The sequence below is a fragment of the Zingiber officinale genome, chromosome 10B (genome assembly GCF_018446385.1).
Source record: "Zingiber officinale cultivar Zhangliang chromosome 10B, Zo_v1.1, whole genome shotgun sequence".
Lineage (NCBI taxonomy): Eukaryota > Viridiplantae > Streptophyta > Magnoliopsida > Zingiberales > Zingiberaceae > Zingiber > Zingiber officinale.
This window is the reverse complement of record NC_056005.1, coordinates 2,174,113-2,201,565: the sequence shown is the minus strand read 5'-3', so window position 1 is coordinate 2,201,565 and position 27,453 is coordinate 2,174,113. Positions and strand designations below refer to the sequence as shown.

Here is a 27,453-nt window from a genome sequence, read left to right as displayed (position 1 = left end):
TGAGAACCACCCAAGCCCTTCTCCTTTCTCCTTGCAAGTTTCGGCCAAACCAAGAATCCTCCAAGGATGTAGAATTTCGGCCACCACCACCAAGCTCCAAGGGATGCAAGAAACAAAACCTCCTTTCTCTCCTTTTTCTCCTAGCTAGAACCGGCCACCATCAAAAGCTCCAAGAGAAGGATGAAACCAGCCACTAAAGAAGAAGAGAAGAGGAGAGGGAGAACCTCTAGGTTCGGTCACAACCAAGGAAGAAAAGAGAGGAAGAAATAGAATAGAGTCGTTCCCTTTGAATCCACCTCTACCCTCTCTTTTATAATCCTTAGCCTTGGCAAATAAGGAAATTTAAATAAAAAATTCCTTAATTCCTTTACCATGAAAAGAATTTTTTTTTAAATTAAAAACAATTTCCTCTTCTTAATTATAATGGTCGGCCACCTATAAGCTCTTAACAAGGAGAGTTTTAATTAACACAAGAATTAAAACTTCCTAATTTGTTTCCGAAATTTTTTTAAAAAAATTCTCCAATAATTTTTCCCTTCATGATGGGTTATAAAAGGAAATTTTATAAATTAAAATATTTCTTTTAAACATGTGGATGATTTTCAAAAAGGAAAGTTTTCTCTAAAATTAAAAACTCCTTTCAATCTACAAATAAGGAAAGATATCAAATCTTTTGCAGAAACTTATAAAAGGAAATATTTAATTTTTAAACTATCTTTTGAATCATGAACATGGTTACAAAAAAGGAAAGTTTTCTTAAAATTAAAATCCACCTTTCAGTCTACAAATAAGGAAAGATTTCAAATCTTTTATTAATCTTTTATAGAAAGCTATAAAAGGAAAGATTTAAATTTCAAACTCTCTTTTAAAATCATGATATCCACATAAGAAATAATTTTAAATAAAAATCCCTTTTATTTTCTAGTGGTCGGATATCTAAGCTTGGGACCCAAGCTTTGGCCGGCCACCTAAAATTGGCTCCACCATTAGCTTTGGTCGGCCCTAGCTTGGGCTCCAAGCTAGCTTGACTGACCACCTTAAGATGGGTAGAAAGGTGAGTATAGGTGGGTATAATTCTCTATACACAAGAGGCTACGATAGGGATCGAGAGGAGGAATTGGTTTTGGTCTCCCGATGAAATTAAGCTTCCCGTGTTCGCCCCGAACACCGGACTTAATTTCATCAATAATAATTCATATCACTAAAGAATTATTATTGAACTACCGCACCAATCCCAAATTACATTTTGGGTTCATTCTTACTATGAGTGTGTTAGTCTCCCTGTGTTTAAGATGTCGGATGCCCACTAATTAATTGAGTTACTAACAACTCATTTTAATTAATATCTCAGTCCAAGAGTAGTACCACTCAACCTTATCGTCATGTCGGACTAAGTCCACCTGCAGGGTTTAACATGACAATCTTTATGAGCTCCTCTTGGGGACATTATCAACCTAGATTACTAGGACACAATTTCCTTCTGTAATCAACAACACACACTATAAGTAATATCATTTCCCAACTTATCGGGTCTATTGATTTATCGAGCTAAATCTCACTCTTTGATAAGTCAAAGAAATGAATACTAAATATATGTGCTTGTTATTATATTAGGATTAAGAGCACATACTTCCATAATAACTAAGGTATTGTTCTTTTATCAAGTCAGTATAAAAAGAACTTACCTTAAATGGCCCTGCTCAGTACACTTAAAGTGTACTAGTGTAATTTATCAGTCAAGATAAACTAACACCTAATTACACTATGACTATTCCAATGGTTTGTTCCTTTCCATCTTAGTCGCGAGCTACTGTTTATAATTTATAAAGAACCGATAACATGATCTTCTGTGTGTGACACCATACACCATGTTATCTACAATATAAATTAATTGAACAATACACTTAGCAGTAAATATAGATAATTTGACCAATGTGATTCTTAAATGTTTATACAAAAAGCTAGACTTTTAGTATACACTCTAACAATCTCCTACTTATACTAAAAGACTATGCCGCCATATCTGTTGTCATACATCTGATCTCCATCCCTTCAACATGCCCATCAAAAACTCTTGCCTTAAGGGCCTTAGTGAAAAGATCTCATAGGTTATCATCTTATGCAATCTAAGCGGCAACAACTTCTCCTTATTATACGTTGTCTCGTATTGGGTGGTACTTGCGCTCTATTGTGTTTACTTGCCTTATGGACTTATGGTTTCTTCGAGTTTGCTACTGCACCACTATTATTACAATAAATTGTGATAATTTTGGGCAAACCAGAAATCATGTCTAAGTCCATCATGAAGTTTCTGAGCCATTTAATTTCTATGGCTGCCTCAGAGGCTGCCACATACTCAGCTTCTATGGTGGAGTTTGAAAAATATTTATGCTTAACACTCCTCCATTGTTATGGCTTTACCTCCTAAAGTAAACACAAAACTCAAGGTCAACTTACTATTGTCCCTATCTGATTGGAAGTCAAAATCCGTGTAACCCACAGGGATCAAATTATCAGCCTTGTAAACTAGCATATAATCTCTAGTCCCTCTAAGAAACTTTAATATATGCTTTTCGACAGTCCAGTGTCCCGGTCTTGGATTACTTTGATATATGCTAACCATGTCTATGGCAAAATAGATATCCTATCTCGTGCATAGCATACATTAGGCTTCCGATAGCCGAAGCATATGGAACTGCCTTCATGTCTTCTATCTCCTTTGATATCTTCAGAGACATCTCTTTAGATTAAGTTTTCTCCATGTTTAAAAGGTAGAAAACCTTTCTTGGAGTTTTGCATGCTTAAACGAGCTAGGATTGTATGAAACTTGGGATAAGCACAATATTCTTTTCTTGTGATCCCTTGATCCCTATAATATATGCGCATTCTCCCAAGTCCTTCATATCGAATTGTTTGGACAACCATACCCTTACTTCCGACAACACTTTGATATTGTTTCCAACTACCAAATATGTCATCTACGTATAGTACAAGAAATACCACCACGTTTCCATCACACTTCTTGTATACACAAGACTCATCTGGACACTGAATAAATCCATAGGTCTGGATTACTTCATTAAACCGGATGTTCCAAGACCTTGAAACTTTTACTTTAGTCCATAGACTGATTGAGCTTACATACTAAATGCTCTTAGCCCTTTACAATAAACCCCTCTGGTTGCATTATGGATGTTTTCTTCAAGACTTCCATTAAGGAAAGCTGTCTTGACATCCATTTGTCATATCTCATAATCCATATGAGCAGCAATAGATAAAAGAATTCGGATAGACTTAAACATGGCTACTGGTGAAAAAGTTTCATTTTTCAACAAGCTTTGCTTTGAAAGTTTCCACCTTCCCGTCTATCCCTCTTTTCCTATTGTAGACCTATTTACACCAAATAGCTTTTACACCATTTGGTGGTTCTACAAGCTCACAGACTTTATTAGAATACAGATATTCTAATTCTGTATTTATTGCTCTTTGCAAAGATGTTGTATCTTTATCTTTGAGTGCTTCATCATATGTTTGGGAATTAGGTTTATGTTTACCAAGGATCCCGTCCAAAGACTTTCCCAAAACATGAATCTTTCAGGTTGCCTAACAACCCTCCCACTACGATGAGACACTGTCTGTAATTATGTACGTATTGCAGTTTCTTGTGATATTTCATCTTGTACAGTTGGTACTAGATTAGACGTGTCCTTTATTATTTCCTTAAGAACAAATTTACTTATGGGCTTGTGGTTCATTACATAGTCCTCTTCTAAAAATCGGGCATTGGTGCTAACCATGACGTTCTGATTTTTAGGACTATAAACCTTCTTTCGTTTCTCTAGGATAATCCACAAACACGTGAACTCCTGTCCAACTTATCAGTGCCTCTCATGTGTTAGACCACCCAAATCCGAATATGCTTCAGACTAGACGTACGCCCATTCTGCAATTCTATGGGAGTAGAGAGTTTTGACTTAGAAGGTACTATGCTCACTTCCGTTTCCAGTGTATATCCTCAAACCGAATTTTGATAATTCTGAATAACTTATCATTGATCTAACTATTTTCATAAGAGTCCTATACCTTCGTTCTACTGCACCATTCTGTTGGGATATACCAGGTGCAGTTAGTTGGGATTGAATCCCGACTTCTGATAAGTGACTCCTAAACTCTCCCAAGAGGTACTTGCAACTATGATCTCAGCGTAATGTCTTGATACTTTTACCTTGACGTTAGTCCACATCAGTCTAATACTCTTTGAACTTATCAAAGCACTTAGACTTGCGGCGCATCAAGTAAATGTACCCGTATTTTGAATAATTGTCCATAAAAATAGATGAAATATTCGAAACCACCTCTTTCCTGGATAGTTATAGATCCACACAAATCAGAATGAACCAATTTCAACACATCTTTGGCTATATACCCCTTAGACTTAAAAGCTTCTTGGTTATTTTTCCTTCCAAGTAAGACTCGCAGGTTGGAAAGATTTCCACTACCAATGAACCCAAGCGTTCATTGGTTATTATCCTTTGAATTCTACTCAAGTTAATATAACCTAGCTTTAGATGCCAAAGATAATATTGGTTCATCTCTGAAGGTTACTTTCTCTTTTAAAAGTTAGAAAATATGTTATTAATTTCCATTTGTTGCATCGTAGAATTTGTTGGATTTATAAATTGCCAACCAACGTACCAGAATAGATATTTTCCCTCTTTTCTTTGATAACAACTTTGTTATCAAAAGAGACAGAATATCAAGTTTAGAAATTGAAATCTAGTTCTTTCTAAACTTGGTACGTAAAGACAATTTCTCAAAAATCCAAGTTTTATTCTTCTCAGAGGATAAACACCTCCCACTGCAACAGCTACTACTTTTGCAGCAGTGCCCATGTAGACGATGATTTTCTTTTCATATAGTTGTCGGGTTTTCTGAAACTCCTGCAATAAATTGTAGACATGATCAGTGGTTCCCGTATCTACACACCAGGTACTGGTAGATAACACCACTAAATATGTAACAACTAATGAATAAAATACACATTTTAAGAAGACAATCCATCTTAATGTCTAAGTCTTATTTCCAATCATTATAATTGGGACCACTAAGTTTATCCTATAGTATAACAGCTAGGGGATTAACCAACATTTTAAATCCTAAGAATCACAAAAATATTTGGTAAAGACCAACTCTTAAAAATCCCCATGAATTTTATATGCCACGTTAGTGTGGACGTATACAAATTCAAAGAGGAGATTTTATCCATTAATTTTATTATCTCGTCAACTTAACTTTATAACAAATAAAATTAATAGTTGGTTTATCTCTAATCAAATATTTGGTCAAAACTTTGAATTTAAAATAATATTGATTCCTCAAAACAATATCATTTAAATTCACCAACAACTCAAACACGAATTTTGCATACCACAATAGTGTGGACGTATACAAAATTGAACATTTGTAAGAGGAGGGTTATACCCATTAATAACCTTGTCAACCTATCTTTATGACAAATAAAATTACCTCAAATACCGTGAATATTGTATGCCACGATAGTGTGGACGTATACAAATTCAAACATTTGTAAGAGGGGTTTTACCCATTAATTTTATTATCTTGTCAACTTGATAAATAAAATTTCCTCAAACACCATGAATTTTGTATGCCACGATAGTGTGGACGTATACAAAATCGCAACATTTGTAAGAGGAGGGTTATAATTTTATTATCTTGTCAACCTATCTTTATGACAAATTAATAGTTGGTTTTCCTTCGGTCACACAAATAATAGCAGTGTCTTCGATGGGGAGGATACTATTAAATGAGCCTAAGTGTATACCATTACTTGATACTTAATCCATTAAATAAGATTATGCCCCTTCCGATGGGGAATATCACACTCTCTTAATTAATTTCCTATAACCATCCAAAATGAAAGTTTGATCTAGTGATTCGCAAACAAACTCATCCGATATGGAGGAAGGCACTTAGAGCCAACGCGCAAGTTTGTTTGCATCACTTACAAACTAGTAATGGAGACCGTAGAATTTATTTAAAAATCCCTCTCCCACTTAGTTATTTAAGGTGAGGAATTTTAACCTATGCAAGCATACATCACATGCACACACACATCACAGTAAATAAAAGCAATAAATTTGAAAATTAATTTTTCAATTATTATGGCCTTTTCCATCACTGTCCTCCGCGTGCTCCATCCCTAGCTGCTGCCATCTTTAGTCACCGCCATCAGGTCGAGTTGTCGCATCTATCTTGCTTCTTATTCCGCTTCGCCTTTGGTCCTCCAATAGCACCACGCCTTGCAAGAATACGATCTGCGACAAATATCGAATTTTACATATATCGATCCTATATTCCACAAACGAATGTACATGTATTCTAGATCGAACAAAAATAAAATTCTAAAACTAATACAGCTCCTGCTATATTTGATACATACAATCATGCACACACAAAATAATGCTTTTGACATATCCAAGGGTCCAATCACACATAATATCTATATGTCATAATAATTGGAGTCTGCAACCACAAAGTTAGCATACCCTACTATTATCCTGCCTAAATTATGTATGACATGTGCATAATTAATTTGAAAACCAAAACACACAGAGGCAAACCCTAGCTCTGATACCAATTGTTGGTTGGTCCTAGGAGGATCGTACCGGTTCCACTGTACAAAAATTTTATATAAGTGTCGAACCTTTTCCTAAACAACCTATTGTATTCTTTAGAAGTTAAATTAGGAATCACAAACAGAATTTAACATTATTGATTCCAAATTTAACTTATATGTTCTTAATGGTTTAGACTTGGATCGCAAGCGGAACTTAATACTATTGATCCAAATCAACCTATGTTATAAATTCAATTAAATATTAATTTCCAAAATTGGCTTCTAGGACTGCATGACGAGGCACATGACCTTCTTGGATATGGGAGCATCCACCACCGCCTAGACAAAGCCTTTTAAGGAAAGCTAATATTTAATTTCCTTATATAACTCTAGGTTTAACCAAAAAGAACAATCGAATCATAAATTCGAAAAATAAAAGAAAAGAAACACAACTTCGAATATCTAATCCGAAAATCTAGAATCTAATGCCTCTTGTGTTTGGAATTCATACAAAAAAAAAACTAGTATGATGTGAAAAATAATTACTAGTTATACCTTCCTTTGTATGCAACGACCTCTTGATCTTCTACCGTATTCCTTTTCTTATCCCGGACGTTGTGTGGGCAACGATCTACCGAGATGAGAACCACCCAAGCCCTTCTCCTTTCTCCTTGCAAGTTTCGGCCAAACCAAGAATACTCCAAGGATGTAGAATTTCGGTCACCACCACCAAGCTCCAAGGGATGCAAGAAACAAAACCTCCTTTCTCTCCTTCTTCTCCTAGCTAGAACCGGCCACCATCAAAAGCACCAAGAGAAGGATGAAACTGGCCACTAAAGAAGAAGAGAAGAGGAAAGGGAGAACCTCTAGGGCCGGCCACAACCAAGGAAGAAAAGAGAGGAAGAAATAGAATAGAGTCGTTCCCTTTGAAGGCACCTCTACCCTCTCTTTTATAATCCTTGGCCTTGGCCAAAAAGGGAATTTAAATAAAAACTTCCTCAATTCCTTTGCCATGAAAAGGAAATTTTTTTTTAATTAAAAATAATTTCCTCTTCTTAATTATAATGGTCGGCCACCTATGAGCCCTTAACAAGGAGAGTTTTAATTAACACAAGAATTAAAACTTCTTAATTTGTTTCTGGAAATTTTAAAAAAAATCTCCAATAATTTTTCCCTTCATGGTGGGTTATAAAAGGAAATTTTATAAATTAAAATCTTTCTTTTAAACATGTGGATAATTTTCAAAAAAGAAAGTTTTCTGTAAAATTAAAAACTCCTTTCAATCTACAAATAAGGAAAGATATCAAATCTTTTCTTAATCTTTTGTAGAAACTTATAAAAGGAAATATTTAATTTTTAAACTATCTTTTGAATCATGAACATGGTTACAAAAAAGGAAAATTTTCTTAAAATTAAAATCCACCTTTCAGTCTACAAATAAGGAAAGATTTCAAATCTTTTCTTAATCTTTTATAGAAAGCTATAAAAGGAAAGATTTAAATTTCAAACTCTCTTTTAAAACCATGATATCCACATAAGAAATAATTTTAAATAAAAATCCCTTTTATTTTCTAGTGGTCGGACACCTAAGCTTGGGACCCAAGCTTTGGCCGGCCACCTAAAATTGGCTCCACCATTAGCTTTGGTCGGCCCTAGCTTGGGCTCCAAGCTAGCTTGACTGACCACCTTAAGGTGGGTAGAAAGGTGAGTATAGGTGGGTATAATTCTCTATACACAAGAGGCTACGATAGGGATCGAGAGGAGGAATTGGTTTTGGTCTCCCGATGAAATTAAGCTTCCCGTGTTCGCCCCGAACACCGGACTTAATTTCATCAATAATAATTCATATCACTAAAGAATTATTATTGAACTACTGCACCAATCCCAAATTACATTTTGGGCTCCTTCTTATTATGAGTGTGTTAGTCTCCCTGTGTTTAAGATGTCGGATGCCCACTAATTAATTGAGTTACTAACAACTCATTTTAATTAATATCTCAGTCCAAGAGTAGTACCACTCAACCTTATCGTCATGTCGGACTAAGTCCACCTGCAGGGTTTAACATGACAATCTTTATGAGCTCCTCTTGGGGACATTATCAACCTAGATTACTAGGACACAATTTCCTTCTCTAATCAACAACACACACTATAAGTAATATCATTTCCCAACTTATCGGGTCTATTGATTTATCGAGCTAAATCTCACTCTTTGATAAGTCAAAGAAATAAATACTAAATATATGTGCTTGTTATTATATTAGGATTAAGAGCACATACTTCCATAATAACTAAGGTATTGTTCTTTTATCAAGTCAGTATAAAAAGAACTTACCTTAAATGGTCCTGCTCAGTACACTCAAAGTGTACTAGTGTAATTTATCAGTCAAGATAAACTAACACCTAATTACACTATGACTATTCCAATGGTTTGTTCTTTTCCATCTTAGTCGCGAGCTACTGTTTATAATTTATAAAGAACCGATAACATGATCTTCTGTATGTGACACCACACACCATGTTATCTACAATATAAATTAATTGAACAACTACACTTAGCAGTAAATATAGATAATTTGACCAATGTGATTCTTAAATGTTTATATAAAAAGCTAGACTTTTAGTATATACTCTAACAAGTTCGAGCGGCCTTGGAGTGTAAACCTCCTCCAACCCTATTGGGTCAAGTGAGAGGCACGTGGTTAAATTTAGATACACTTATATAAACATATATCCTATAATTGCAAGAGAACGACAAATAAAAATCACAAGTGTCCCAGACTCTTGCATCGATCGACCAAGTTAAAAGTCAAGCGACGACTATAGACCCTTGAGTCGACGAAATCAACAGTCATGCAATGACTATAAATCCTTGAGTTGACAAAATCAATAGTTAAGTGGTGACTATAAACCCTTAAGTTGACGACAACAATAGCCGAGCAACGACTATAAACTCGAGAGTACGCCAAATCAACAACTAAGCGACGGCTATCAACCAGAGAATTTATTGTTGGTCCCTTTGGAGGCTGGCAAGAGGGGAGGGGTGAATTACCCTACAAAATAAAACTCGAACCTTTCTCGGATTTCAACTATATAATGAACACTTGTAATAAATAAATAAAAGAGACTAAGTAAAGAAAAGCAGACACCAGAGTTTTACTTGGTTTGCAATCAGGGGATTGCTAATCCAAGGAAAGTAAGCGCACTATCTGATTCTCCTCTGGGCGGAGTAGCCTCTTTACAACGTTGACAGCACAAATGAAAAGTACAGAATTGAAAGCACAGAAGGAATTGATTACAAGTTCGTTGTTTAAGCTGTGCAGACCAGTGCTATATTTATAGCACTCGTCGGGGCGCCCTGGGGGGATAAATTTTATCCCCCAACGGTCGGATCGAGTCAAATCTTGATCCTGGTCAAAAAGTCATCTCCGGGCGCCCGGAAGGGTTCCGGGCGCCCCGGGCTGCTCAGGGCGCCTTGAGCCCTGAAGTCAACATAGTTGACTTTTTCGCTCCGGCTCAGCTGGTCTCGGTCCGGGTCTTGTTCGCTCCGGCTCCGCTATCTTGGGTGATCTCGGCCATCTGAAATAGGGCTCACCCGAACCCAAATTCCGGCCTTCTCCTCGAGCAGCCTTCCTTCCCGGTTTCTCGTCCCTCGAATGCCGCGCACGTTCTTCTCATCCACCGGTGTACTCTTCCGCGGTCACCTTGTCCCTCGGACGCACCGAGCCCGTCGGCTCTCTCCCCGTGTCGTCCTTCTCGCTAGCCGCGTCTTCCGCTCGACTTCCTGTGTTCCTAAGCTCCTGCACACTTAGACACAAGGGTTAAACAAACACAGGACCTAACTTAGCTTGTTTGATCACATCAAAACATCTTGGGGTTCCAACATTTATGTCATGTCAACAGTCGAGTGGTGACTATAAACCCTTGAGTTGATGACAATAACAGTCGAGTGGTGATTATAAACCCGAAGTCTATGCCAAATCAACAACCGAACGGCGGCTATAAACCTGAGAGTGTACGGCAAATCAATAGTCGAGCAGTGACTATACCTGGGAGATTACGCCAAATAAAGTCGAGCGACGACTATAAACCCAAAAGTTAATGACAACAGCTGAGCGACGGCTATAAACTCGAGGAGAAAGCTAGGGGCAGTCGAGTGGCGACTGTGAATCCCCGTTCTACTATCGATTAGCAGATAAGATTTTCGAATAGAAAGGCAAAGATGCCATTCGACCTACACGGAAGTAGACAGTCGGGCATCTTAGTGACTAGTTATATGGAAGAATAGGAGCACAAGGTTTCACAGTTAGAATATTGTTGTGAGTATGACAAGACTATAAGATGGGAAACTAGATACTCCATATTGTTGTGAGTATGACAAAACTGTAAGACGAGAAACTAGATAGTCTTATGAAGCCGAGGGGAGATGCATGGAAGGACACTTGGAATATTTAACATAAGATGAAAAGCACCGAACGGGCGCACATTCATTGATACTTAGAAAATTTTTATAGAATATTGAGAAGGAGTACAAAAAGCTGCTTGAAAAACTAAAAAGAAGGTTATTCAAGATAATCAAGCACATCGTCCGACAACAACTCGGTGAGCTTCTCCTTGTTGATAATCTTATTGGTCAGCACGGGAGAAAGATAGCTGTCGTCCTTCAGCTATTAGAGAGTGTCATCAATGCTGCAGTTGAATAGACGAAGAGCCTAATCGATGAGCCTGTCATTGAAAGGGTCGGTTCGGAGATAGTTGCGCTTAAGAACTTCAAACCGTCCGGGCTCTCCCTCTTGGTGCTGCTTGAAGGCCTCTCGGGATGCCTCCAATTCAGCTTTTAAGGAAGCCATCTCGACATCTTTGCCGTTGAGCTGAAGGCTAGTAGCCACTTGCTCCTCTAATCGGCTCTCACGTTCGGTCACCAGAGCAACCTCCGCCTCCTTCAGATTTTGGGTCAGGACCCTAGCCTCTTTATTTTTGATGTCTAAGTCCTCGATGGCTTGAAGTTTACAGGCATTAGCGGAATTGATCTTGGGCTCGAAGCTGCTAGCATGTTTGGTGAGCCACTCAATCTGTGGGGCCTGATCATTATTCTTGCCCCTCTTGGCATTGAACTGCTCGGAGCTCCTTTCCGGGTTGGCCTTTAGTTGAGCCACCTCTGTAGTCAGCTATTCAAAATGAGCCTAGGAGGCCTTAGATGGGTCGCTCAGGGCGTACATTTGTTGGACTTCATGCTCCAAAAAGGCTAACCTCTGGCACATGGCCAGGCTCTCAACCCAGAACTGCAGTAAAATAAGTTAGTAAGTGTCGGTCGGCAAATAAGCAAGTAAATATAAGAATAATATACATACTCCAGTGGCCTTCTGAGTATGGCCGTCCGCACGAACCCAAGCATCGACCTAGACTTGTGTCAGCGGTCCTTGACTCCTGATCTGGTGTTCGAGGGAGCGGAGCTCGACGTTGTCCTGGTGGCACCACTCATCAGTTGGCAAGTGGATGATGGCCATTATGTGTCTCCGGCTGCTTGGCCCAGATGGCTCAGAGGTAGCCTGCCCTGTGGACCTGGGCATGGGGGAAGAGTGAATGGTGGATACCTGGGCGGCCGGCAAGGACGATGGAGGTGGAATGAACGCGACAGGTGGCACGCACAGGGTCCTCAAGGGCAGGGCGGACAGTGAGGGCGTCCAGTTGGATAACAGGGAAGTAGGAATTGTGACGGTCCCCTGCTCAAGAAAGGCGGGTGATGAAGTCTCACCCCACTCAGAGGGAGGACGTGAGCCAGTACGGGCGGGGGTTTGCAAGGTAGAGGTTGCCGAATGAGACAAAGCTTCCCCTTGGTGCCTCTTGCGTCGTTGTATTAGGGGCTCGCCTAAGGTGATCGACTCCGAGGACACTGCGATCAACAACATTGAAGGTCGATCAGGAGGAAGTTCATCTGTGGCGATCGCGGCATCACTAGCTGCTATTTGACTTGCTCTGGACTCACTGGCCGCTGCGTGGCTTCCTCCAAACTCGCCGGTTGGATCGTCGAATTGGTCGATCGACAATAGGCCATGGCTCTCTTGCTCGACAATGCCCTTGGCATTAATCTCTGCGTCTGCGAGCCTACTCTTGCCTCTCAGACGTGCCCTCAACATGATTTGAGCTGCAAAAAAGGAGGAAAAATCTGTTAGATTCAAAGATTGAGAAAAGAAAGAACATACCTAGGGTGAGAGGCAACCACGTTCGGATTGGGTTCCATCTGAACACGCATAAGACACTCTCCAACAGCAGTCGATGGATATGATACTTTTGATCAGCCAAGCTGGAAGCTGCTTGGAAATAGTCTGATCGACTTCGATATCTACTGAGTGACGACTTCATCACTCCTATCTACCAGTTGGTCAGGAAATCGGGCCGAGAGGGAAAATGGATGAAAAAATATGCTCCCTCTAGTGCTTATTGGAAGACGACATTTTATCAAAAAAGATAGAGCCCACTCGAGCTTTGAACAGAAAGGTCCCTGGCTCGGACAACTTAGGATAATAAAAATAATGGAATATTTGAGGCACTAAAGGGTTGCCATGCAGACGAAATAGCACGACTACCCGACACAACAACCTAAAGGATTTAAACACTAATTGGTGCAGTGAGATAAGAAAGTATTTACATATAGTTGAGAAGAAAGGGTGGATGGGAAAATGAAGACCGATGCATAATTGGTCCTTAAAGAAGGGCAAAAAGTCGACGGGAGGCAAATGAGGCCGATTATAGGCTGAAGTGACAACAATTTGATAATCGGAGGGGAAACAATATATAAGTTTCATTTGATCGTTCTCATCCCCATTGAATTTCGACGCGATAGAAGTATACCAAAGCCCAAGAATGGACACAGGAGGTTACGGAGAAACAGCCATAGAAAATCGAGAAAGAAGCGGATCACGGACTCGACAAGAGAAAGAAAGAAAGAGCTTACTGAGAAATGTCGCCAGCAAAGACGAAGAGAAGGAGAAGCATCAAAGAACGTGCGTGAGAAAGAAAATGCAAGGAAATGTGAAGATAACGGCGAGTAAATAAGGGTTTACAAATCCCGGGGGCAATCACTCTCAGTCGTTCGATCGAGGGTTGCAGATAACGAAATCAAAATCTGACTATGGAATTCAAAAAGGCGATTGTCATATCATCCGTGGATATCCGCCCATCACATCAAGCGTGCGACGATAGAGATCGAGACACGTGACAACTAGTGATGGGGAAGCATTAATGGGGCTTAATTAAAAGACATGGACAGCATGCTCAGCCATAATGGCTAAAGATTTGCACAGTCTTCCAAAATTTGGGAGGACGTCAACAACCAATAAAGGGCACTCGTCTGAGAAAGTGACGAGATGTGAAAATTTTACTCAGTGTTGTCGCCAACCACCCCGATCGGGCATAGAGCTCTGACTAAGATATAGCCGATTGGGGCTCTAAACATAGGTGTGTCAAATGATAGACGAACAGTGGCTCTAAACCCAGGTCTACAACTGATAGCCGAGTGACGGCTCTAAATCCAGGTGCCTAATTAGTCGCCAAGCTACGCCTCTAACTCTATGGGAGGAATCAGCTTCGATGTTCACCTTAACTAAGCTACGGTTCTAAGCTCAGGTCAATAAGTTAAAGCAGAATGGTGACTATGAAGATATGAGCCAATCGACAACCCGAGAACAGAGAATGCCCGATTAGCGGAAGGTCACCGAAGACACTGCTCGTCCAGTCAGTCGGACTTACAGCCTCCTTTGATTAGACTTGAGGGGAAGGCTTGTGATGCGGTGATAAGGGAGGGTCCACCAAGTGCGGGTCAAGGGCGGAGATAGCAACCAAGGTGGAGGTCAAAGTCAAGACGGTCAACTCTAGGGAACCAACGAGCTCACCAAAAGTGGATCAAGCGGAGGTCGACTTCAGTTACCAATCGGGCATGAAGTGTCCAATCGACCAATGGTTTGTCCGAGCAGAACGTTCGTATGGCTAAGAGCATGGCATGAACATCATATGTTCATTACGGGTCGTAGGAACATTAAGGTGACTAGAGCGCTTGTCCGGTCGGACAGAAATAATCTACTGAACCAACTTAATGCAGGGAAAGCAGCAGAGGTCGACCGTGCGGAGGAGTGTCGGCCGAGCGGAAAGCCCGCTTGGCTGAACAGTAGAGTCATTCCCATATCTCTTAATATCCCTTTGGGAGGTAATGTCACTGACAACAGGGCATGATCAACAGGCGAATCGTACAGCAGAAGCTTCTACTATCTCATCGAGGATTTGCATGTCTTATTAAGGTATGATATCAAAGACACTTTTCTGACATATCTTTTCATAAAACGATTGTGAAAGTGTGTCTGTACCTTGAGGAGTGTGCACGTCGTCCACTAGGACACTATATAAAGGGGGTCTATGTATCGGTAGAGATATGTGCTATTTACTATTCACGTTTGTACTTTCACTGTTGCTCTGTTTTCTACTATTTCGATGACTGACTTGAGCATCGAAGGATCAACGCCGGGATCCTTTCCCTGACCTGGCACTGACGTTTCCTATATTACATTGTGGAATGGAGTCTTTACATGGTCAACCGATGAACCACACCTCCAACCAACCTTTTTTTACGATTTTTAGATGATATCAATTACTAAAGAGAGGAGAATGGAGTCCTATAATTTATGTCACATTTAAACCTACACCTTAAATCCTAAAAAATTATTTAATTTTAAAAGATATATATGAATACAAATACATAAATAAATGGTGATAACACTCCAAGAAAATAACTTGTTTTTAATCATATAATTTTAACAGATATATATGAATACAAATACATAAATGGTGATAACACTCAAAAAAAAAAAAAAAACTTATATATATATATATAAATGGTGATAACACTCCAACAAAAATGACTTGTTTTTAACATTGATGATGTATCAAATTCGATGTTGAAATTACAAGCAAGCAATGATTAATAGTTGAAGTAATGGCCTTTAAACATCCTATGAAACATTTGAATATTGTAGAAATAACATCCATTGAGTCACAATCTAGTCTGGTAAGACAACTTAGTTTGATTATAATTCATAGAAAAATATTTTTATAATCAAAGACCTAAGTACCACAATTAATATGATTGAGATTTGAAGTCAATGACAAGTAATCACACAATAAAGCCTTAAGGTTTCCACCGACCATCATTATTTAGTCCTCAATTAGTTGTTGATCATTTCACTCCACCATAGCCTATTTATTGAGGAGAAGAGAGAGTAACAAATGAAAATAAAATGATAAAGAGAAATACAAAATATAAGGAGCATAAAGAGAAATATAATTGAGGGAAAAAAGAGAGGGATTTAAAAGGGAAGATCTTTGGTCTACTTTTTACGGATTAGAGGAGGATCACTTATATATATTAATGGAGAGTTATATCCCCCACTTATTTTACAAGTAGGAATCATGTATGATTCACCAAATATGTACTCTATAGAAACTTATATCATAATCTAGTTTGCTTGGACTTAGAATGAGAATCTCATAAAAGCATCAAAATCTTATCAGTAGCCAGCATTCATAATCTTAGATGCTAGAAATTACATCCATGACTGGTTCACCAGGAAGGAATTCACAGAGATTGTACCAAACAGAAGAACAAGATTGACCTCCAGCGGTCTAGCCCAACTTGGAGAGGACATCATCAAGGAGAGTTTTGGTGGTTGCATAATATTTCTCAGCTTCTGGAGTGCTCTTGATCTTTGCAGCATGATCAAGCTGTTACACGTTTAAACAAGGACAAATGAGATGATCCAATTTCAGACAAATGATGCAGAGGATGTGATTACTCAAGTGTTATTACCCCATCGATGGCTGCAAAGAGCTTTCCAGTGAGATCCTTAAGCAGCTTCTTCTCCTCCTTTGACTTTGCAGAGATGACGGTGTTGAGATCAAAACGCAAAATTCCTGCCTTGAGGCGGAGATCGTTCATAACATAGGGCCATTCCTTCTTATCGATCAATGGCTTAACATTAATGATATCCTTGGCCGAGTCTTTCGCCCTTGCAGCTGCTGCAGTTGGAGGTAGAGGTTGAATATAGAATCTCTCCTTCAGCGGTCGGTCCACTTCTCGCGGCTCATCGGAGTTTTTGGTCCCGGCTAAGAAAAAGGGGGTCAGAACGGAAGATTAAGCAATCCATCGTCGGACATTGAAGCATAAATCAAGCGAAGCTCGCATCTTTCGGACTTAAATCTTCTTATTAGGTTTGCAGAATTAGGGATCGAATCGATTACGAGGCGGTAATCAATCACTTACGGAGGCCGCCAGAGGGCGGAGGCGGCGGTCCGATTTTGATGGACTTGAGGGCGAGCACGTCCTTGGTGAAGGAAGCGCCGGCGATTCCTGCAGCCACGAGTCCAAGCACGGCGCGGCGGCCGCTCTGGACGGCGGCGGCGTCTCCCTCGGACGGAACTTGCTGCTGGGCTCGGACGACGAACCCAGGCCGCGCGATAGCCACGCGGCTCCCGCCGGGGATGGATAGCCTGCTCGAGCCGCTCACCTGAAGGCTCCCCTCGAGCAGCGCCTGCGACGAAGCCCGTAAGCCCGCCATGGAAGCCATCGCCTGCGCCATCTCTGTCGTGTCTTGTGGACGGGAGACGAATGGTGCGACAGCTTTTAATTGGGGCGTTGCTTATTTCTTATCTGCCCGTGCCCAACTTTGGATAAGTTCTCAGCCACTGGATGACTGACACGTGCACTTCCTGGTCCGACGTGCCATTGTTATGGATTGGGTGTCACTTTCTCGCCATCGGGATATTAACGTTCGTTTTAATTCTTTGATCCTCGAATATCCAAAATATCTTCTCATTTTGCTATGCAATTCTACGAATCATTTTCCTCCACAATACATTCGCAAAGCCCTTCTGTTTTTTCTGTTTTACAAAATATCTAATACAAACTTGAAACGCATTATTCAAAATTCAGATATCGGCATTATTTTCTAAGGAGTTTGTCGACTCATTGGAAATAGCCTCTTATACAAAATAGGATAACATTGTATACAATGAATTTTTTTCGGAGATCTCACATGACGAGAACTTCGTACATTGAACTGTCCTTTTTTTTCGTTGACTCTGACTTGCACACATAGTAATCCTATATGTGCATATCAAAACAATCGAGCTAGGGGTGCTCTGGTTATGACGTTGTTACTCATTGACTGAGGTGACAGGTTCAAGTCGTCACCTGCGCATGCTCTTATCAATTTAAGTCCTTATTTTGGGCACTGTTGACTGAGGTGCTGCACTCCCCAAAAAATACCTCCCTTAGTTTCACGTTCCCTCGGATGGGTCTAGTGGTTAGCACATGAGATGTTGTCACCATGAGATCTGGGATTCGAATCTCGGTAAAATCAAGATAAATACCTCCCTTATGTGCTAATCATTATTCCAAAGACTACGTATTCATCTTTTGCCACTCACGATCTTTTGCCACCGTGAGTGAGGCAATCAACTAGATTTTGATCAAATTATCTGCAGAGTATTCCTTGAGTCCACTGGCGCCACACCTTTTCAAATCAGATGAAAACAGAAAAAAAAAATATTGTCCATTATCTTTTATTCAAAGAAAAATGCTAATTAGATTTCTATCATTCAATCAATGAAAGGATTCATACTTGCATGAGTTACGAGGTCTATGCAATAGCCAGATTTTAAACTTCCATTCTTCCGGCCAGTTAAAATATCTAAGATCAGCACACCATAACACTTCATTTTTCAACTAAATCAGACTTTGCACTGAGGTTCTTGAAAGCCTTTTCACTGCTATTTGCTCGCCGTTCTCTAGTCTTAATTCCCTGCGTTCAAGTACCATCGATATTTATCAATAAATCAATCGAGGTATTCGACATATGACGTGAACTCCTGACATGATCAAAATCTAAATTTTTTAATTCATTTTTTTCCCGTGTGGGATTATTTTGCTCTTTTCTTCCTTCGCTCGCCTCTCTTCCCTAAAAATGAAAGTCCTAAAACCTCTTCGCCGCTCATTCACTTCTCTCTTCCTCCATTTCCAACCCTAGATATAAATCATTTTGTTCAACTCTCAGCTTACAACAAGTGAGTTAGGATTTTCATCTAAACTACACTGGTCATCTCTCTCCTCTTCTTTTTCTACTTGTGTTTCGAAATGACGTAAAAAGGTATTGCAAAGGTATGCTGAATGTTTGTCTTTTACTCATCATAGTTTATAAGAACATGTTGTTTAAAAACCAATCCAAGAACACTTTGGTACCTAATTTTGAAGAACATAATGGTGCTAGTTTTCAAAAATTGCAACATTAGTACTAGTCTTCAAAAACTGACACCAATGTTGGTTCTGGTCTTCACCCTAACTCACTTGCCATGAGCTGATAGTTGAATAACATGTATCTAGGGTTGGAAGCGGAGGAAGAGAGGAGTGGATGAGTGGCGAAGAGGGTTTAGGACTTTTGTTTTAGAGAAGAGAGCTGAGCAAAAGAAGAAGAGTAAAAATAAGCTCGCGCGAAGGAAGAGAGGGATTAAAAAATTTGGATTTTAGCCTTGTCAGGAGTCCACGTCAGATATCACCCTTGGTCGCTCACATAAAAATGTGTAGAGTGTATATATATACACACACACTCTCTTAAGACACTTGAACAATTGAGATTATGAGTTGAAGAATCATCCTCTACCTTGATTTCAAGGTATTGAACACCCTCGATATATATATATATAATAAGTCAGCATTTGCTCATTATTTAAAGGTATATATGATTGCATTAAGACACTTATATTGGGGTTTAGGAATGTCTTTGCAATAAACTATCAAATTCAAGCTCATGGTATGAGTTGCAATTCTAAGCTAATATTCACATTAATGTTGATCCCGATGAGGCTGGCTAGAAGGCGATGAATAGCCTGTGATCCGGTGGTAAGGGTGGGGGACCCTCGTTGGCGGAAAGTCAACGACACGTGGAGGTCAAAGGTCAAGAGATAGAACCCTGAGACCCGACCGACCGGACTGGGAGGGCCGACCAGCATCGACCCGACCGTAATGAGATGGACGACCGGCGGGAATCCCCCGAGCCAAATGAATGACAACCCGACTAGGGGTCGGGTTTCCGATACTCAAGGTAGAAAGGTCGGGAATCCCCCGAGCCAAATGAATGACAACCCAACTAGGGGTCGAGTTTCCGATGCTCAAGGTAGAAAGGTTTCAAGGCCGACCGGCATGTCCGTTCGACCGAGGCACAAGGCAACAGAGGCAAGAGCAATCTCATCCGAGCATACGACCGGAAGTCCTCCCGGTCGGACCAATGCTTACAACCGGCGACAGAATCGATACGCCTGCTGAGCGGCTAACCCGCTCGGTCCTAGAACAAACAGGAATCGCAAGAAGACAAAGGAGACAGGGGATAACATCATCCTCGAGACGTCTGCCGCTAATAGGCAGCAGAGTTAGTGGCCGAGCCGTACACAGGATCATACGGTGAAAACTTCCACCGTCACATCCGGGATATGCTCGAACGATTGCAGAATGGCGCCAGAGATACTTTTCTGACACAGGCTCGTTAAGGTATGTTTGGGGAAGTGTGCATGCATCAGAAAGCGTGCCCGCGCTTCTCCGGAGTCCTATATAAGGACCCCCAGACGTCGACGAAGGTATGCACAAATTTTTACTGTAGCCACATTACGCTGTCTCTCTTGTTGCTTGACTTGAGCGTCGGAGGGTCGTCGCCGGGAAATCCCTCCCGGCTCGACTTCTTTGCAGGTTCGCCGGAGGTCTATACCACCAGTCGGAGACAACAGAGCGTGCCACGTCCCTGGCATCCGTCAACTCAGCGCTCGAACAGGATCAGCCTGCAAGTACAATTTTAAAACTATCTCTTGGTTCTTAACTTAGCAAGGACAAACAGGCGTTAGTTGAACAAATAAAATATAAAAACTAATTAAAAAGTAAATGCTAAAATTTTACTTGGTTTGTAACTGGGGAAGTTACTAATCCATGGAAATGAAAGCTCCAATAAAATATCTCCTTTCAGTCAGACGGAGAAACCTTTTTACAAGCGTCGAAAGTACAAAAACAGAATTTAAATTGAAAGTTCAAAGTTTGTTGTTTTTAACGTCGAAGATCAAGGCTCTATTTATAGTCCACTAGTCGAACTAGCTATTTGCTGATGTAGCAACTCCTAGACGCCTGGACCTGGTTCGGACACATGGATGTGGTCGCCTCAATGCACTCCGCAACGGGGGCTCTTTGTCAATGACTTATCAACTTCTGGGTGACTGGACACGGTCCGAGCACCTGGAGTCTGCTAACGTGAACTCCAGCTCTGATCCTCTTTGCAATGGATCGCTGACATGGCTAGGGCATCTCGGGTGCCTAGAGTTCAGGTACCTGGATAAAGTCAACTCAAGTTGACTTGTTCGATCACTTGGGTGATCTTCCAACCGTGCAGAGTTGAGCTCACCTCAACCCAACTCTGGCCTAATCCTCAAACAATCTTTCTCCCCTACTTCTCGTCGCTCGGAAGCGTGGCGAGCATCCTTCTCGTCCGCCGATGTACTCTTCTGCAACACCTCGTCCCTTTGATGTACCATCGACTCGTTTCCTGTATCATTCTTTTTGCTAGCTGCGTCTTCCGCTTGACTTCTTATGTTCCTAAGTCTCTACACACTTAGACACAAGGCATTAATAACGCAGAGTCTAACTTAACTTGATTGATCACATCAAAACTAACCGCGATACTAACAATCTCCCCCTTTTTGATATGCATCAATCCAAGTAAGGATAAAATAAATTATGTAATTAAATACAATAAATTGGAAATTATAACAAATAAACAAAATTGTAATAAAATATTAAAATCTATATCTTGCCCTAAACTCAATCCCTAATTTTTTACTCTTTGATCCCATAAAAAAATTGTTAATAAAAAGTTAGAAAAATATTGTAAATTTTTCTATAGCTTTGAAATAGAATTTTTAGCAATTTTCCTTTTTACAGAAATTAATTTTTAAAAAGATACTAATTTTATCAATTAATTCTTTGTTTTGACAAAAAATAAAAATAAAAATTATTTTTTTTCCAAAAAATCCTAAAATTTTTATCAATAACAATCATGAGTATTCGAAATATGATAAAAATTTTCACCTACAAAATATTCGTAGTTTAATAGCAATAAATATTTTTAACAGTTAAAATTATTTTTGAAAATTAAAAATAATTTTCGAGTCCTAAAAGTCTGGATGATTTTTCTCACTATTCAAAATACAACGACAAGTTCCCGAAAATAAGGCTTTTCAAAATTAATCTCCAAAAAACTTTTAAATTTAATTTTTTTTTATCAAAAATTCATAACAAATTATATAATCATCGAAAAATCTCAAAAAAAAATAATCTAATAGAAAATAAACTTCATTATCATAAAAAAAATTCAATAGAAAACATGAATAGCAGATATACGAAAGAATGAATTTTACAAAACAATAACAATAATTTAATCAGACTAAGCATAATTTATGACCCCAAAACAAGTTCCTACCTACTAGCTTTATTAGAAATTTTCTTAAAACATATTTTCTAGCTACTTTTATAATTTAACCCCTATGATTCTTAATATATCAATTTAGCCCTTTAAAATTTGAAATTGATGAAAACTTCAATCATGCATCATTCTTTTTCAGTTATTTTATTTACTCTTTTAGTTTTGCATTTTCATTTTTCATTTTGTCTAAATCTCCTAATAGATATTCATAGTCTTTCTTTGATTTTATGTAATTGGTTCTATTTTTCACATAAGGGCCTACTTAGCATTTGGACAACTTCATATAATTGCTCAGAGGAGAGGTTACGTACCTCACTTATCGTGTCGTACTTGTAGTTCGACGCTCCCCCTTCATCGTTGCTCTCAATGCTGATATCAGATGAACTTTTGTCGTCTTCTTTTTGGTAACTCACTGTTAATGTTAGTCCAACCTATTGCTCAATATCGGATTCGAATGACGACGTTTCTTCCCAAGTCACCTTGAGGTTCTTGTGCTTTGACCATCTTTGTCCTCTCTCTTTTTCCTTTCCTTTGCTTTTTAACTTTGAGCAGTTATCCTTGATATGTCTTTTTTCTTGACAACTGTAGCATTGAACCTTCCATTTGTTCCGTAGAATCTTCTTAGAATGTGACTTATCAAGTTTGTTAGACTTAAAGAACTTTGACAATTTTCTTACCCTGTACTCTTCTTCATTTTCGTCGAGCGAAGAATCTGAATCTGGTTTGTTCTTCTTGATTTGCCGCTCTAAGTTATTATTTGGTTCCTTTTCTTTTCTTAAGTCTACACATCTTGACTTATGTAATTCAAAAGTTGAAAATAAACTCTCTAAATTACTGTAGGAGTCTACTATAGATGTTTATTTCGATGTTCTCGGGAACCCATTTAACGCATAACTTTGTGAATCTCAATTTGTTACAGATTCTCATAGATTCGTGAGTCCGATGATCAACTCTTTAATCCTTGCGTGTAAATAAGCAATTGTTTCTTCTTTTTCCATCTGAAGGTTCGTTAGCTAATTTCTAATCAAGTCTCATCTCGCTAGCTTAGTGATAACAAGTCTGTCACACCCGTAAATTAAATTAACAACTTATATTTAATGAACCCCTTAACTATAGAATGATATCGTAATAAAGAGCCAGGGTCAAATCTCTCGAGGAACTAACAATCAGATGTTTGTCTTAGACTTAGAACTATTTTTTCATCATTAAAATAGGGGTTGCTAATTTTTTATTCTAAATCTAACAAATGAAAAAGCAAAACAGTAAGAAACTAATCTAATGCATGAATGAAAGCTAACTAAGTACCAACAATTAATCCACAACGTATTGTCACTATACGCTATGGGTTTAACTATCAACACAATTAAACTAAGGTACAAAATAGTAAGACATAAATGAATTCAATCTAAAGCAAGAACTAAACTAAGGAATGAAATGAAATCGATCCAAATTCGCAACTAACTACGCAAATATCACACTCTTGCCATCACACAAGAGGCTGGAGATGAAGCCTCCTAACTCCGGTCGTCAGAGAAGATGCACAAGTAACTTCTGAGCTCTGGAATCAACACAAAGCTTGCAATCTTCACCACAGAGACCTCTCCAATGATGAATGCAAGAATCGAATCGAATTCAGAAGCATAAGATTGGAATCTGCCGATCTGAATATCTGCTCCAAGGGAAAATTTGATGATAGATGAAAGGGTGTTGGAATGAACTCAGTAACACAGGGGAAACACCTCCAATGTTCACTGCTACGAGGCGGAACCACTAGAACGGAGAAACTCCTCCAAACAGGGCGGAAATAGAGAATTCAGACCAGCAGCAAATTTACCGTCGAAACCTCCCTCCGGTGAACTTCCAGCTGGTCGAAAGATAGTCTAGAAGCTGCCTTGAAACTCTCTCTCTATCATCGGCACTTGAGAAGTTGATCGGAGGTGGAATCGGGAGCTGCAGGCAAAAAATCGCAGATGAACAACACCCGAGCTATTGTTCAATCCTGAGAAATCTGGGTTTTATACATGGGTTTGAACCGGTTGTGAACATTAGCTTTGGGTTTGGTTCAAGTGGGGTTTTAGGATTTTGGTGAGGAGGATTTGATTTGGGTTAAGCTTGAGAGGTGACTCCTTGTGATGGGTTGAATTAATTTTGGTTTGAGCTTCTTCCCTTGTTAGATGAACCAAACTTGTTTGCCTTGATCAAGTACCAATTGAACCAACTCAAGTGTCCTACAAAACCAAATTCAAATTGTGAGAATAATATCATGAACTAAGAGAAAGAAATATACACTTGAGCTAAAACAATCTCCATTTATAAACATGATAAAAAGTGCATATAACATGTGCAATTAAGTGTAATACACCCAATATCAACCCAAAAGAATGTATCAAATAATAACTTATCACTTAGCCTCTAAGGTCCCTTCGTGAAGCTCCAAAAACTTCTCCTAGAACTTTTTAGCAGAGTCGTAGGTGCCGAACCGTTTGACTTTTTGTAGTGGTAATATAATTAGCAGATGAAATTCTACTTTACCGTTAGCCATGAAGTCGGTCTGCTCCTTTTTACTCCAAAGATGTTCTTCTTTTTTATTGCCATATTGATCTCTAGGTGCTACAAAATCATATTTGATAGTTAATAAAATTTCAAAATCTGTCTTAAAAAATATCTCCATTCTCTTTTTCCATATAGCGAAATCTCCCTCAAATTTTGGTGAGTGGATGCTCCCTCCGGTCATCTCTTTATTGCTTCAGTTAGCGGTTAGTCTTTATAAAGTTGCCTTGCTCTGATAATACATTTTGGTCTCGTTGAGGTTAGCTAAAGGGGGTGAATAGCTTGCAAGTATAATTTTAAAACTATCTCTTGCTTCTTAACAAGGACAAATAGACGTTAGTTGAACAAATAAAATATAAATATTAATAAAAAAGTATAGGCCAAAATTTTACTTGATTTACAATCGGGGAGATTGCTAATCGAAGGCAATGAAAGATCCAATAAAAGATCTCCTTTCAATCAAGTGGAAAAGCCTCTTTACAAGCATTGAAAGTACAGAAATAGAAAAATAGAATTCAAATTGAAAGTTCAGAGTTCATTGTTTTTAACTTTGAAGACCATGACTCTATTTATAACTCACTAGTCGAACTAGCTATTTGCTGATGTTGCTGCTCCCGGGCGCCTGGATCCAGTTAGGGCGCTTGGATGTGGTCACCTCAATCCACTTCACAACGGCTCTTTGTCAACGACTTATCAGCTTTCAGGTGCCTAGACCCGCTTTAGGTGCCTAGAGTTTGCTGACATGGACTCCAGCTTTGATCCTCTTCGTAACGAGTCGCTGATGTAGTCGGGACATCCTGGACGCTTGGACCTAGTCCGGGTGCTTGGAGTTTGGGTGCCTAGACCCAGTCCAAGTGCCTGGATAGAGTCAACTCAAGTTGATTTATCCGGTCGCTTGGGTGATCTTCTAGCCGTCTAGAGTTGAGCTCACCCGAACCTAACTCTGGTATTCTCCTAGTGCATTCTTCCTTCCCGACTTCTCATCCCTCGGAAGCGCCGCGAGCGTCCTTCTTGCCCGCAGGTGTACTCTTCCACAGCAACTTCTCCCTCTGATGCACTGAGCCCATCGACTCACTTCCCATGTCATCATTCTCGCTAGCTACGTCTTCCACTTGACATCCTATGTTCCTAAGTCCCTACATATTTACGCACAAGGCATTAATAACATAGAGTCTAACTTAATTTAGTTAATCACATCAAAATCAACCCGAGTTACTTATAATTAATTCCACTGTTAAATTAGTAAAATTAAGTTTTAGTACACAGATAAGTACATAGTTGGTTAGAGTTAAATGTCATCTCAAAATATAGACACACGCACACACACGACATTGTTATCATGGGCGCCCGGCGTGGGCGATGCGGTAAGCATCACCCATGGTGATTTTTTCCTTTTCTTTTTTATTTTTTTTTACGCTCCCAAGTATGCCAATAAGATTTTACTTTTAAGATTTAAGTGTTGGGTTATAGTATTAAGTACAAATATTTTTTTAAAATGAAAAAAAAAATTAGATGTGCACGGGATGTGCAGGATAAGGTATGTAGGGTAATATATGTTGGAGAATCGGTGTGACCCTAGATTTTAATATTTGGGCAGAGGTTTAAGTTAGATTATTTGTTGTATTTGATATGTGCTTGTGAGTATGCAGAATGTAAGTTCAACAAGGAAAATCCAAGTGGGATCTTGGCAAAGACAAAGTCCAATGGTGAGTCTTGGCGGTATAAATTCAAGTATATAGTCTTGGCAACGTAATTAAGTCCAAGTGTGACTTAGCAAGGTTGAAGTTCCGGAACAAGGAGTTCTTGGCAATAGAAGACCCGACAATAAAAGACAAGGTCGAAGGAAACTCTTGAAGGCAAGACGTGAAGGATAGGGAAACATCCAAGGGACGCAAGGCTGATAGAGGAGGCTAGAAGGTAAGGTCGAGGTTGTGCGGGTGAGGACGAGTACATGAGAGATTGTACTCAGGGTAAAATCCTAGGTTTAGAGTTTTACCAATCGACTGAAAACTGGATCAGTCGACTAGGGCAGGGCACAGAATGTTTCTGTGATCGACGGTTGTGAAAATTAGTCTACTAGTACTATAGCCAGCTGACTGACACTGTAGTCAACTGACAAGTATTACAACCAACTGACTCATACTATAACCAGCTGACTGGTACCATAGTTAGTCGGTCAGTACTATAGCCAGTCGACTGGTACACTTTATCTCTGAACCATATAAATCACCGTGTATTGTGGTTTGTTCTTCTTGTCATTATAGTCTTTAGGGTTAAGCTTTCATTATACTTGTTGTTTTATATTCCCATTGTGCTAACAAATGTAGGAAGCGATCGAGATGGGTGATTGACTATTCACCCCCTATAGTCTGACATCAAGGTCCCAACAATATATATATCCTGGGCGCCCAGGATGGGCCACTGTTGTTAGCTTTTTTTGTTTTTTTAAGCTTCTAGTTATGCTCGTAAGATTTTTTTCTTAGGGTTTAGAAATTGGGTTATAGTACTAAGCACATAAAAAACTTTTAAATCGATTTATGTGTATAGGATGTAAAATGTGAAAAATAACATTCCAAAGTGAGCTAGAGCTCTCTTAATGTGTATGTCATAGAATTGGCACGGAGAAGTTATTCAAGTGGAACTCAAGAATACCTTCTTAATTATGAGGAGCGCTTATTTAACCATTCCATCGAAACAACTAAGGTT

At 39.3% G+C, this 27,453-nt stretch overlaps 1 protein-coding gene and 1 long non-coding RNA gene across 2 annotated transcripts; both read right to left on the bottom strand.

The window, feature by feature from the left end:
* Window positions 1-11,087: 11,087 nt before the first annotated feature.
* On the bottom strand, window positions 11,088-15,352 carry LOC122028674. Its single transcript, XR_006124910.1, has 2 exons — window positions 11,989-15,352; window positions 11,088-11,919 (listed from the first exon to the last, which is right to left on the bottom strand). It is a non-coding gene; the product is annotated as an uncharacterized LOC122028674 (long non-coding RNA).
* An 812-nt stretch (window positions 15,353-16,164) lies between these two features.
* On the bottom strand, window positions 16,165-17,304 carry LOC122030332 (oxygen-evolving enhancer protein 3-2, chloroplastic-like). Its single transcript, XM_042589538.1, has 3 exons — window positions 16,947-17,304; window positions 16,494-16,789; window positions 16,165-16,408 (listed from the first exon to the last, which is right to left on the bottom strand). The coding sequence occupies exons 1-3, from the start codon at window positions 17,260-17,262 to the stop codon at window positions 16,310-16,312; spliced, it is 711 nt and encodes a 236-aa protein (XP_042445472.1). The 5' UTR covers window positions 17,263-17,304; the 3' UTR covers window positions 16,165-16,309.
* Window positions 17,305-27,453: the final 10,149 nt, after the last annotated feature.

Coding starts and splice junctions, on each gene's coding strand:
- LOC122030332 (XM_042589538.1), bottom strand. CDS start 17,262: ATGGCGCAGGCGATGGCTTCCATGGCGGGCTTACGGGCTTCGTCGCAG. Junction 16,790..16,946: donor TCCGCCCTCTGGCGGCCTCC/GTAAGTGATTGA, acceptor CCTTTTTCTTAG/CCGGGACCAAAAACTCCGAT. Junction 16,409..16,493: donor TCTTTGCAGCCATCGATGGG/GTAATAACACTT, acceptor AACGTGTAACAG/CTTGATCATGCTGCAAAGAT.